At 45.5% G+C, this 13,012-nt stretch overlaps 1 protein-coding gene across 1 annotated transcript in view; it reads left to right on the plus strand.

Annotated features, from left to right (window-relative positions):
* POU2F3 (POU class 2 homeobox 3) overlaps positions 1-13,012 on the plus strand; it is an 81,530-nt gene that overhangs the window by 49,601 nt on the left and 18,917 nt on the right. Inside the window, exons 4-5 of the mRNA XM_032167713.2 lie at positions 9,870-9,995; positions 11,535-11,637. Of these exons, the coding sequence (XP_032023604.1) occupies positions 9,870-9,995; positions 11,535-11,637 (229 nt within the window). The remainder of the gene's footprint in view (positions 1-9,869; positions 9,996-11,534; positions 11,638-13,012) is intronic.

Below are 13,012 nucleotides of genomic sequence, written 5' to 3' on the forward strand. Positions count from 1 at the left end.
ATCTCTATTCAAAAAGAAACCAATAAATATCTATCCAAAACTGAAATAAAAGGCTTTGGAGCTTCAAGGGATAGATTTCTGTGACTGAAAATCCACTTATTTAGGAAGGATTCCTGAGAAAATCCTAGGCATTTGAAAGGTATGCTGAATTTTAGATGACTTGAGTTCAAGTCACAGCTCTCCTGCTAGCCAACATGTGCCTTGGACAAATCTCTTACCATTTATGACCCTGTTTTCCACAAGCAGGAATAACATTACCTGCCTTTTCAATCTCATGAAAGTATTCTGAAAATCAACAGAAATGTGTTTGAAAGTGCTTTATAAACTGCAGAACATCATGGAGATGTACAAATGAGGTCTGTGGGCCACACCCCAGGTGTTGCCTACTGCGAGACAGTGACACAAAATGTGGACAAAGAGATTGATTCCAAGTTGTTGCTTTAAATATATACATACGTACATGTATGTATTACATACATATGCATATTTTCATATATGTGTATATGTCTGTTCATTTAGATAATATACCTTTAAACCTCTCAAGACGCCTTTTTCACAGGCAAAAGAAGCAGCTCTACAGCTAACTTTGTCATCTTGTAAACTGTAACATTCTATATAGATACGTGGCATTTTGAATGCTTACTAACTTTCATCTTAATCTTCTCTAATCTAACACTAAGAATTCGCTTTTAAAAATCAAACATTGCAGAAATATATGGCTTAGAAAGTGGATAACTTCTAGAACCCCAAATGCTCTCCGCTGCATCTATGACTAGCAGTTTGACTTAGGGACCTTCAGATTTTTTTCTGTGCTAGTTCTGGTCCTGGAGGCATTCAACAGACAATTCCTGAAATAAACAGCCCTTTGTTAAAAAAGAGAAACCTTTAGGGGTGGAAATACATTTTATATTCTAAAAGCTCTCCAGTCTGCGCTGTTTGGGCCTTAGGCTCATCTTCTTGAGTTCTTACTTAGAAAATTGCAGTAAATGGCTTTTTAACTGGCTACCCTGGCTATAGTCATGCTCTCTTCAAATCCATATTCCACAAGGCTGTTAGGATAACTGAACTAAAACTAAAATCTCACTGCAATTGCTCACCTTTACTTTAGTTCCACCATGCCCTCAGAGTCCCTTCTGAACTCTTTTGTCTTCTGCTATGGGCCCCTGCCTGCTCACCCACCCGTCCTCTCCCTCCCCTACAGCAGCAGTCCCGAATTGCTGGTAGATCCTGAACAGGAAGAGAAAGCGCCGTTTCACCCTCTGCGACTTTGGACACAGCTGCTTCTTCCACTTCTGCTTCCTGGGATGCCTTTCTTTGCTTTTGCTGCCTGGCAAACTTTAATTCATCCTTCAGGGTTGCTCAGAAGGACTTTTCTTCCGAGAGCCTTCTTCATCTCATTCCCTTTTCTCTAGCTATTCTCCTCCCTGACAAAGTGAATGGCAGCCTTTTCTTTGCCACCTCGTACCTGCTTCTGAATGTTAGAAGTACTGCTCTGTAGGTGATGACTCTGACTTGCACAGCCTCTCAATTAACCTGGGGGCTTCCCATTCATCTTTGTGTCCCTAGTGCCTTTTGGTATACAATAGGTGCTTGGTAAATGTTTGTTGAACTAAACCGAACTGGAAAGGGAACCTTTATAGGGCAGGAAACTGTATTTCATTCACGCCACATAGAAGACCACCTTTTCCAGCTGCTGTTAAACAGACCTCAGGCTGCCTCACTTGATTTGGGGTGCCACAGGAGTACAAGAGACAAGGAAGACCTCAGGTTTCCTGGAAGACTAAACCATGAAAATTACCAGAGATAACCATTTGCTTCATTTATCCAATGCCCTTCAGAGGCAAGCTTCCAAATCACAGGTTCACTCAGGAAATGCCAAAGAGATTCCCATTCAGACCTGTTGAAAACTTCACTCTCAATAACTATTTAGGCCACAACTATGTGTAAAGTCCCAGACTACACTTGTAAGTGTAGCCTGGAAATGTTTACCCCAACTGTGCACCATACATAAAAGCAATATAGTACACAGAAGAGGCTGGAGTGAACAAGCACCTCTCAGTAGCTTCCAGAAGCCCAGAATTCTGAGTGGAAGGCCCTGTGCAGCTGCCTCGCAGCATGGTACAGGGGGAAGGGAGGGGTCTGGAGGCCAAATAACCATGTAGAGAGTCGGGCTCTCCTCTTCTTAGCTGTGTGATGTTGGGAATGTTGCTTAAATTCTCTGAGCCTTGGTTCCCGTATCTGTTAAAACAGTTTGGTAAGATTACTTCCCTCACTGAATTATCAAGAAGAATAAACGATGGTATATTTGAAAGTGTTTCTCATCTCTACAGTGCTTTAAAAATATTTTTTCTCTTTCTTGAGCTGATGCTCCTGTAACTAATCTGTGTAGTGCTTCATGATCATAAGTTGGTGCTGTACGTGTGTGTGTGTGTGCATGCGCGTGCACGCATGTGTGCATTCAGGACAGGACATGTGCACTTCCTTTTATTGGATTCATCTGGAACCCCACAGTAAAATACACACTGGGACAGAGATTTCATGACATTCCTGAGCCACCTTTTTCCCCTCTTTACCTCTTCTCCTCCTAATGGGGGAGGTAAGAGCAAATATCACACCTTGTAGTTACTTTGTATATGTGAGACTCAAGGAAATACAGGATGCTGGCTCCAAAGCCAAGTGCATTATGTTTCCATATCAAACAGATGTGTGTTTATCTGATTCTGAACCTTGCCCTGCATAGTCATTGAGAACTCTGAGTGGGGTTCAGAGTTCTTTCTTTTGACTGCGACTAAATCTCAGTAGGGGAACAGCAGGATTAGGGCACAACTGAGTTATTACAATAGCCAGAGTAGGCAACAATTTCAGAGTGATAAAAACAGATGACAGAGACACGCGGCAGTACAGTAGAATGAACTGGACACCGGATAGGGAGTTAGCAGATCCGTGCTAATCAGCCCTGGCTTGGTCTTTAGGACTAACTTGACTGCAGCTCTAGCTGTGTTTCCCTGAGCAAGTTATTTTCCATCTCTGGCTTCAGAAGTCATACTGTAAAATGAACCAGGTGATGTCTATATTTCCTTCCAGTTCTGATGGGGAAGGAAGGGAATCGACATGTTTAGGAATATCTGCCATACACCTAGTACAACCTACACCAAACAACTTTGAAGAGTCTGTAATTCTATAATTCCATCACACAGAGAGAGTGAGGATTGTGTGGAAATATGGAGTCAGACCGACTTAAACTGAAATCTCAGCTTTATTATTTACCAGCAGTGTGACTTTATGCAAATTTCTTAATGTCTTTAAGCCTCAGTCTTTTCATCTATAAAATGGGTCTTGTAACATAGTAAGCATACTTATATGCTTATAAGTCTACTCCTACTCTCTCTTTATACATTATAAATTTCTTTTCTTTTTTCTTTCTTTTTTTTGAGATGGATTCTAGCTCTGTCGCCCAGGCTGGAGTGCAGTGGAGCAATCTTGGCTCACTGCAAGCTCCGCCTCCTGGGTTCACACCATTCTTCTGCCTCAGCCCCCCGAATAGCTGGGACTACAGGCACCCACCACCACACCTAGCTAATTTTTTGTATTTTTAGTAGAGATGGGGTTTCACCGTGTTAGCCAGGATGGTCTCGATCTCCTGACCTCGTGATCCGCCACCCTCGGCCTCCCAAAGTGCTGGGATTACAGACGCGAGCCACCACACCCGGCCTAAATTTCTTAAGTAGATTTCATCTGGTCTATTTCTCTTCTTTTTGGAGGAATAATCTAGGACTACACAGACGAGTGAAGTAATGTAACATTAGGTCATGCAACTAGTTGGAGGCAAGGATGGGTCCCGAAGTCAGGATCTGATTGATTCTGAGCCTTGTGCTTATTTGCTGGATGTCTTTTTTATCATCCCCACTGGGGACAGCAAAGTCCTTCCCTGATAAGCAGCCCAGGGATATGTTAAAACAAACAAACAAACAAACAAAAAGAACAGTGTGATGATGAACTGCATTTATACACTAGACACTTCCCAAGAACAGCCACTGGGCTTGGAAACAGTTCTCAGAGTTTGATGCTTAGCATTTCTTCCCCCTCCCACACCCTCTCCTTCTGCCATTTCACTTATTTAGGGGCAGAACAGCCTTCTGTGGGGGCAGATCAAAAGTTCTGTGTCGTACTTTTCCCTAGTCAAAGAACCAGAGAGGGTAGATCTGTCCTCTTCTACCAGGTAGGCCACCAAAAGAACCAGAGGTGATCAGGTTCACAAAAGAGAACTCCCATCAGTGCAGCTGCCCACTGGGGAGGTTGCTGCAGGTGTCTCAGGAGGGCCCCACAGCAGTGCTGTGGTTAAAATGATTCAAGTCCTGGGCACCATGAAGCATTAATGAGGGTGGGTCTGCCATGAGGGCACAGCCCCATCCCAACATTTTTAGAACCGAATTCAGGGTATTTATATTCCAGAGGGAGAAGAAAACTTTTATGGGCTTAAAATAAAGGGGTTTTTCATGCATGTGTCAGCACTAGCAATGCTATGTCCTAAGAACTGAAGCCAAAGCATTAAATAACATGACTGATAAGATTGTTGCATTTCCAGAGTAGGCACAAGCAGGACAAATAAGGATGGCTTTTTAGAAAGCGTCTTTTCAGCAGTAGCAACCCCACGTGGTTCCAGCCTCCTAGGAGCCATATGTCTCCTTTCTTCCATCCCTCCTTTGTGTAGAAGTTTGATGCTCTCAGGGTGATAATCTCAGTTTGCATGGCCAAAGGCACACCTAGGCTGCTATATAGTAGGTTTGATTAGAGTCAAACCTACTCTAGGGGCTGGATGAGGTCATCTCCCCAAGCACTTCCTAGAGGCATCTGAGGAGGCAGGAGCCTTGGACTCCTAAGGAACAGCTAAGAGCCATGGAGATGGGAGAATCCCCCCAGCAAAAATACAGCCGATATCTCTTGGGGTACTTTCAGCCCTGTTCACTTGAGAGGAGTTACCCATCTGCCCCATTCCATCACTCAGAATATATTTTTAAAATGTTTTCATTTGCCAATCCTTTATATATCAGTTACAAAACAGAAACTCTTCCTCACTGCTAGGAAGAAGTGTAGAAGGGGGGAGAAAGAAAAAAAAATCTTGCCTGTAATTGAAGGCAGGTTGGGAGATGTTCACGCTTTGAAACGCTCCTTCTTGTGAAATGTTTATGAAACACTTTCCACAAACGAGTTATGCAACTGGGACAACAGCTTTGATCATTTTCATCACCAGTGATATATTCATTAGTGTTGAGCTGTCTTCCCCCAGAGAGGGCCCTGTGAAAATGTCATGGGGAGGGGGTTAAAGATGAGTACCCCAGCCCCACCATGCCCCATTCCATGAACCCAAAACAGATGGTCAGTAAGGAGGTCCCATTGTACATCTGGGCCAGAACACCACCTTTTCCATCACCGATGATCTGTTCTCCCTCCTACCCTTGGGATGTGTGTAATATTTTTTGGTAGATAAAGCACCAGAGGAGGGTCAGGAGACCACTCTCTTATCAGACTTTTGCTGGGGTATTGCTATATGAGTTTATAACCATCTGTGAAGCTCTCTGAGCCTCTGTGAGATGGAAGGGTGAACACTTGTCCTCACACCTCCTGGCTATGAGGGTAAAGCCAAGGAGGGATGTAGAAAGGGCTTCCACCTCCTTGGAAGGGGCTCTCTCCTTCCAGAATGAGGCTACTGCTTTCTGAAGTAAGTGATGTCAGAGAGTTCACTGGGATCAGAAAAGATAATCATCCCTGATACCGTTTTACCTCCCTGGTCACTGCCCAAGACTCAGTATAATACCTTTGCACAGCACAGTGGGTGGAGAAGATCCCAAACTAACAAAGCTTGTCCAATAGCCGGACAGGCTGCTCAGTGGCTGTGGCAGGGCAGAGCACCCTGTGGCGGCCCACGTCTCCAGGGATGCATCCGTCCCAAGTAAAGCCTGGAGAAACCCTCCACTTGCGTGAGAAGAACTGCCAAAGAGACCCTGGAGATGATCGTCTTGATTCCAGGCAGGCTGTGGGTTTGGTTGGGTTTTCACAAGCACGGGGGAGATTGGGTTTTCATCCAATTTGCCTCCGGTTCTCACATTAGAAGTCAGTGGGATCCAACATAAGTCTCTCTATCTCATCTTCCAGATCCACAACCAACACCCAGTTGCCTGGAAAGGTTCCAACCTTTTCCCCTTAACAGCTGTAAAAAGGGATTTTTGTAAATTCAGGAAGACTTTATTTCTTAATTTCTTCATTTCTGAACCCCTGAGAGTGTCAAAGATGTCTGTTGGAGGCCATGGGAATTGTCAATGTACCCTTCCTCCTTCCTGTTGAGCTCAGAGAATAGAGACCGCTGATCAAAGCTGAGATATGAGAACTTGTCCTCAAGAAAGCAGTGTCCTTTATTGTCTTTCAATTTGGTTTGTTTAGGATTGTCTTCTTTTGGGGTTACTATCAGCACTTCACACCCAGAAGGTAATGAATTATGAAAAATAAAAGATTCCATATCCAAAGGAACTGCAAAGAAGATAAAAATAAATAAATAAAAATTATAAAAGAGTAAAAAGTTGGTCAAACAAATCAGAAAAATAACGCAGAGGGTTGTCAGAAAGCCCCCAAACTTACACCCAAAGGGCTTTTCTGCTGTCATGCGCTTCATTTTTACAACTGGGACGTCAGGAGTGCCCCCCAAAGAGTCTGAAGGGCAATGGATCCAGGAAGCAGATGAAAGGGTGCGTTTTCTTTTATGATGGCGCTGGTTTCTGAAATTAAGTGTTGCAGGAAGACCTGGCACAGATTCTAACAGATAGCACCCAGGTTGGAGGCAAAGCACATGTTTTCAAGCTCTGTCATAGCTGCCTCTCCTTATCTCTCCCTTGTGCATAATGAGTCTACAGAGGAACCCTGCCACTTGCCTCTGAGATGGAACTGGGCCAAGCTGCCAGAGGCTGTTCCACCAGCATGATTTTACCTCCAGTGCTCCACATTCTCCCTCTGTCCCCCTTCCTCTATCCTGCCTCCCCAGTACCCTCTGGGATGGCGGATGCCTGGGGGCAGGAGAAGGTTATGCAGGGAAGAGGTGGGGACCACAAAGGCTTGGCTTAAGTAAAATCCCCTCTCAGAGCAAACCTTAAAGTTGTAGTGGTGGTGGTCATTTTGAAATAAGAAGTTTATCATCTATTTCTAGTTTTTTAAAACTAGCTAACACGTGTTTTCCTGGAATCTAAGGATGTGGAAACTCTCATTTTTGGGAGAAGAACTAGGACACCAGAGTTTCTTAGAGGTGCCAAGTGTGGATGGGCACAGCTGAAGGGGCATGGGGCAATGAAGTGGGACTCTTGGAGACAACTCCCAGGCAGCCATGTTTTTTGAGTTTTCTGAACGTCTGACTCTCGGCCCCCACAGTGCTATTTCCCATCTCTCCCCCTTCCTTCTCTTTGCTTCCAGAGTTCCATAATAGTCTCCTTAAGTGAGAGGAATGATTTCCAAAGACTGTCCCTGAAACAGCCATCTTCTTACCAATTTCTGTGCAACCAGGGCTTTTTGGTGTTATTTAGATCTGCTTTGTCTAAGAACACAGCAGCAAGCTGGATGGGCCAGGTCTACCAAATGCACTAGGGAATTGGAATTTGTAATTCCATTTGTCAACAGATAGGGAGAAAAATCATGGACTATCATAAAATAGATGGGGAAACTGAGTCCCATAGAGGCTGAGTCCCATAGAGGCTCAAGATTACATAGTAAATTAGAGTCAGAGTTAGGGCTAGAAACAAGGTCAGCATTCAGTGCACCTGTTCAACATTTTCTTCCCTGTACCTCATTGGAGGCTGTGGAGACATGGGTTTTGCTTATGTCTTTTGTTCAATTCATGTTCATTGGGTTTTCACTATGTGAAAGGCACCATATTTAGGACATTAGCTCCCTCCTCAGTCTCCAGTGTTAGTAGGATCTTCCTAATTGTCCAACCAAAGAGAATTCTTTTTTCATTTTATTTAACTTTTATTTTAAGTTCAGGGGTACATGTCCAGGTTTGTTATATAGGTAAACTTGTATCATAGGTGTTTGTTGTACAGATTATTTCATCACCCACATATTAAGCTGAGTACCCATTAGTTATTTTTCCTGATCCTCTCCCTCCTCTCACCTTCTACCCTCCAATAGGCCCCAGTGCGTGTTGTTCCCCTCTGTGTATTCTCATGATTTAGCTCACACTTATAAGTGAGAATATGTGGTATCTGGTTTTCTGTTCCTGCATGAGTTTGCTAAGGATAATGGCCTCCAGCTTCATCCATGTTCCTGCAAAGGACATTATCTCATTCCTTTTTATGGCTGCATAGTATTCTGTGGTGTATACATACCACATTTTCTTTATCCAGTCTATCATTGACCGGCATTTAGGTTGATTCCATGTCTTTGCTATTGTGAATAGTATTGCGATGAACATAACCTGTGCATGTGTCTTTATAATAGAGCTGTTTAAGGAATTCTTTCTTTAGTGATCCAAAGCACCATTTTTTTCCATAAGGACTAAGTACAAGTTTAGCTGTTAGTCTGAACTTTTAACTTAGGTTAAACTAACACAAACAGAAGGTATTCCAGGATGTCAGTGATATTCGCAGTGTAGACCAAGGAAATGGTTTAAGCCAGCATCTCTATGGCTAAGAGTTTCTATCTGGATAGGGAACAACCAGATGTCCGCATAGGGGGGTCTCCCCAATATCTCTTATAAGGTATAGTCTAGAGCTCGTGTCCCCGTCACATTATATGAATTTAAAGTCACATGGACACCTTCCCAAGGGACTTCCTGAAAAGCTGCAAGAGGGTAGTTTTCCTGGGATGGGAGAGGGGGTGAGCCATAAGCAACACTTCCTGCCCTGCCCTGGGACACCTGGGAAGCCCATGCGTGGGTGGTTAGTGCTGTCATTGCAGGGTGGTGGAGACTGGAGAGAGGTTGGAAACCACCACGGGCCCCTCAGGCTGTAACTAAAGCATTGGCTGTGAGGGAGACATGCCTTCACCTGTAGGGAGACAGGCAAAGACTGTCACTAAAGCCGCACAGGTGAAGGGGGCCAGCTGCAGAGGCAGACACAGAGGATGGAGAGGTGTGGAGACAAATGGGTTGGGGAGGGAGACTCCTCCAGATCAGTGGTGCCCAGATTTTGAGGTTTCATAGATGAGATTCCATTGAGGAAAATAAAACACAGAATTTGGGGGAGATCAGTAAAGGGTTGCCAGTTTTTTACTCTGTGAGGTAAAGAGTTTTAAGAATGCCATTTAAGATCACTATCCTGTCCTAAATAAATTTTAACATTCTTCCTCCTAAGAAAAAAAAGAATATCATCTCAGAATTTCTAAGAATTTAATCCATTTTTTTTTTAAGAGACAGGGTCTCACTATGTCACCCCGGCTAGAGTGCAGTGGCGTGATCATAGCTCACTGTAGCCTCAAACTCCTGGGCTCAAATGATCCTCCCATCTCAGCCTCCCAAGTAGCTGAGACTATAGGCATGTAACACCATGCCTGGCTAATTTTTTTTTTTTTTTTTTTTTAGTTTAGAGATGAAGTCTTGCTATGCTGCCCAGGCTGGTCTCAAATTCCTACCTCGAGCCCTATTTTTGAAAGTCACTACACTATCATTGTTTTTGTCATTTCAGGGCCACTCACAGAGGCCTCTGCCCAGCTGTCCTGGCTGGAAGGGCACACACAGGCAGGAAAAGTAAGCTGCAGCCCTGTAGGCTCTGGGCTAGCTCTCTCCTCTCTAGGCTGGTCACTCCTTTCCTGCCTGAATCTTCCTGCCGTTTCCATCTCTGACTGCCTGATGGGATCCAGCACTGACACTCTCCTCTTGCTTCCATTTGCAGATTAAAACTGAAGATCTCAGTGACTCCCTGCAGCAGACCCTCTCCCATCGGCCATGCCACCTGAGTCAAGGACCTGCCATGATGTCCGGAAACCAAATGTCTGGGGTAAATGCCAGCCCATGTCAGGTAACCCTGATATTCACAGTGGGCCAGTGTGTTTAACTCAATCTCTCTGTGAAATGCTCAACTTCCGTGCTTGGTACTCTGTGAATCCATATCAGTCTAAAGAACCCTCTGCAGGCAATGTGGGAAAGAGATTTGGAGGCTGTGAGTGGGGTTCTAAAACAGTCCTCTTATAGGTGAAGCCTGGCTAGGGATGTGAAGAAGGAGAACTCTGCTTCTCAGGGACAAAAAGGAGCCAGGCTTGCCAAAGCCAAGGACCTAACAGCTGTGCTGCCGGTGTCTGCCAGCCACATTCAGGGGAATCCTAAGTTGACAGCTGCTGCTGCAGTTAGAGAACGTTTCTGTCCCCAGTGGGCCCACTCTGCCTCCCCTAAGGTTTTATGTTAGAGCCAAACTGGAATGGAGTGTTGGTGGGGGAAGAAAGACGCGTCTGAGATAGTAACAGTTAAGGTCTGGGAGGGCGCTTATGTGATGAGACCTCTTCTCAGCAGGAATCACCTGGGGGAGAAAGAGCCACCCCTTTCTGGAAACACATAAGAATATGCATCCGTCCCTTCACCTTCCATTCAGCAAGGCTTCTTAGGTCTTCTCTATGTGCACAAACCTAAGTTCAACCCCATGGGGCACAGAGCTCTGGGGTCTCCGTTGCAGAGGACTCCCAATCCCCCAAGCATCGGAATTATTAGTCCTATGTCCTGGGCTGGTAGAAGAAACCCTGGACTTTTTGTTTAACTAAATTGGTTTTATTAAAAATGAATAGGGCCGGGCGCGGTGGCTCATGCTTGTAATCCCAGCACTTTGGGAGGCCGAGGTGGGCGGATCACGAGGTCAGGAGATCGAGACCACGGTGAAACCCCGTCTCTACTAAAAATACAAAAAAAAATTAGCCGGGCGTGGTGGCGGGCGCCTGTAGTCCCAGCTACTCGGAGAGGCTGAGGCAGGAGAATGGCGTGAACCCGGGAGGCGGAGCTTGCAGTGAGCCGAGATCGCGCCACTGCACTCCAGCCTGGGTGACAGAGCGAGACTCCGTCTCAAAAAAAAAAAGAATGAATAGCTTGCTCCACCCCCCAACTCCTACCCCGACACCCTCCAGGAAAGATTCTGGCCCAGGAAACAGCCGAGGCATGGCTTTTAGCATAATCGAGTGGCATGAGATTAAAAAAGAATTGGACAGTTGGGGATTGCATGTTATCTCTAGGATAAACTTCGAGAGATGGGTCATACCCAGGCTTTGCCTTCACGGCATTTTACAGTCTAGTTGAGAGACAGGACTGACACATACAAAAATTAACTCAGGAGGCAAGGGTTAAGTAACAATATGTAGTAAGGACTCCTAGGCTGAGGGCAGAAGCTGTAACAATACCAGTGTTAACGGAGTAGCTACTATTCGCTAGACACTGGGGATACACAGTGGCATAAAGCAAGGTCAGCCTGCAAAGTCTCCGAGTCTGGAGACCCCTGGGACGGATGTGTGGCAGGCAGATGGGGCTGATGTCCCCAGCTCGTAAATGCTGTGGTGTATGTGTATCTCTCCGTGTGTAGGACATGGCTTCCCTCCATCCGCTCCAGCAGCTCGTGCTGGTTCCCGGCCACTTACAGTCTGTATCCCAGTTCCTGCTATCTCAGACCCAGCCTGGGCAGCAAGGTAAGAACCCTGGGGGTTTCCACATAGACCAAGTCCAGTCAAGGGCTGCTGCTGCTGCTGCTGCTGCTTTTTGCTGGTTGAGGGGGCCTAACTGGAGAGCATGCATCAGTCAGTCACTCATCTGCTATTAAGACCTACTTATCCACCTCAGGGTCTGAGGAAGGGACCCTGGCAATGCTCCTCCAGGCTTAGTCTCCTTCTCTGCTTCCCCTTCCCAGCCTCCTGTTGGGTGGTCTGGCCCACCTCCTCAATTTCGTGGTAAGTGGAGACGGAAGGTGCAGGCGTGGAGCAGAGCTATGCTGTACAAGGCGGGGAAGCGCTCTGGGAAATGCAGTACACACAAGTCCCAATTCCTTGGAAATCTCTCCTGGACACAGATTCAGACTTGCTGCCTGGAAGCCTGGCTGTGATTCTATTTGGAGAGAGCAGCAGTGCCACCCACAGGTTGTAGAAAGGGTGTTCAGGTTTTCTTTGGCAGGGAAGTTACTCGCAGAGAACTTCTCCCTGAGCAAATAGATTGAACTATTAATAAATAGCTAACATTTCTTGAGCACGATGTGCCAGGAGCTCTTCTGAGTAATTTTTCTGACATTCCTCAAAATAACTTTGTACAGTAGGTAGTTCTGTTATGCCTCTGGTGACCTACTGGGAAGTTCCAGAACCGTTTAGCTGAGACCCATACTCTTGGCCATCACACTGTGCTGCCTGTCCCATTCGCATCTCCACCAACTAGGGTCAAAAGTGATGGAGGGTTGGACAGGCTCGGTGGCTCACGCCTGTAATCCCAGCACTTTGGGAGGCCAAGGTGGGCGGATCATTTGAGGCCAGAAGTTTGAGACTAGCCTGGCCAACATGGTAAAACTCTGTCTCCACTAAAAATACAAAAATTAGCCGGGTGTGGTGGTGCATGTCTGTAATCCCAGCTACTTGGGAGGTTGAGGCAAGAAAATCCCCTGAACCTGGGAGGCAGAGGTTGCAGTGAGCCAAGATTGCACCACTGTCCTCCACCCTGGGTGACAGAGCAAGACTCTGTCTCTGAAAAAAAAAAAAAAAAAAAAAAAAAAGTGATGGAGGAAGTATAAACTCTCTCCTGTTGTACAAATCCCAAGGAGAGGCTTTGGAAATCCAGAATCCAAACAAAATGCAATTCTGCCTTCCGCCCTTAGCACCTGCACAAATGACAGTCACTGTCCTTAGTTTCCAAGGCACCTCAGAATATTACGGTGATGAATGAGACCCTATTTGAATTTGTAAGTGTTTATTTTGGTTAAAAAATAAACATCATACTCCTGGAATGGAAAAGGGAAGGTAACAGTTTAATTTGTTTTCAGAAGACTGGAGAGTGACATGAAAATGCCCCAGGCTCATAACCACC

Source organism: Hylobates moloch, unplaced genomic scaffold (genome assembly GCF_009828535.3).
Source record: "Hylobates moloch isolate HMO894 unplaced genomic scaffold, HMol_V3 SCAFFOLD_11, whole genome shotgun sequence".
Classification (NCBI taxonomy): domain Eukaryota; kingdom Metazoa; phylum Chordata; class Mammalia; order Primates; family Hylobatidae; genus Hylobates; species Hylobates moloch.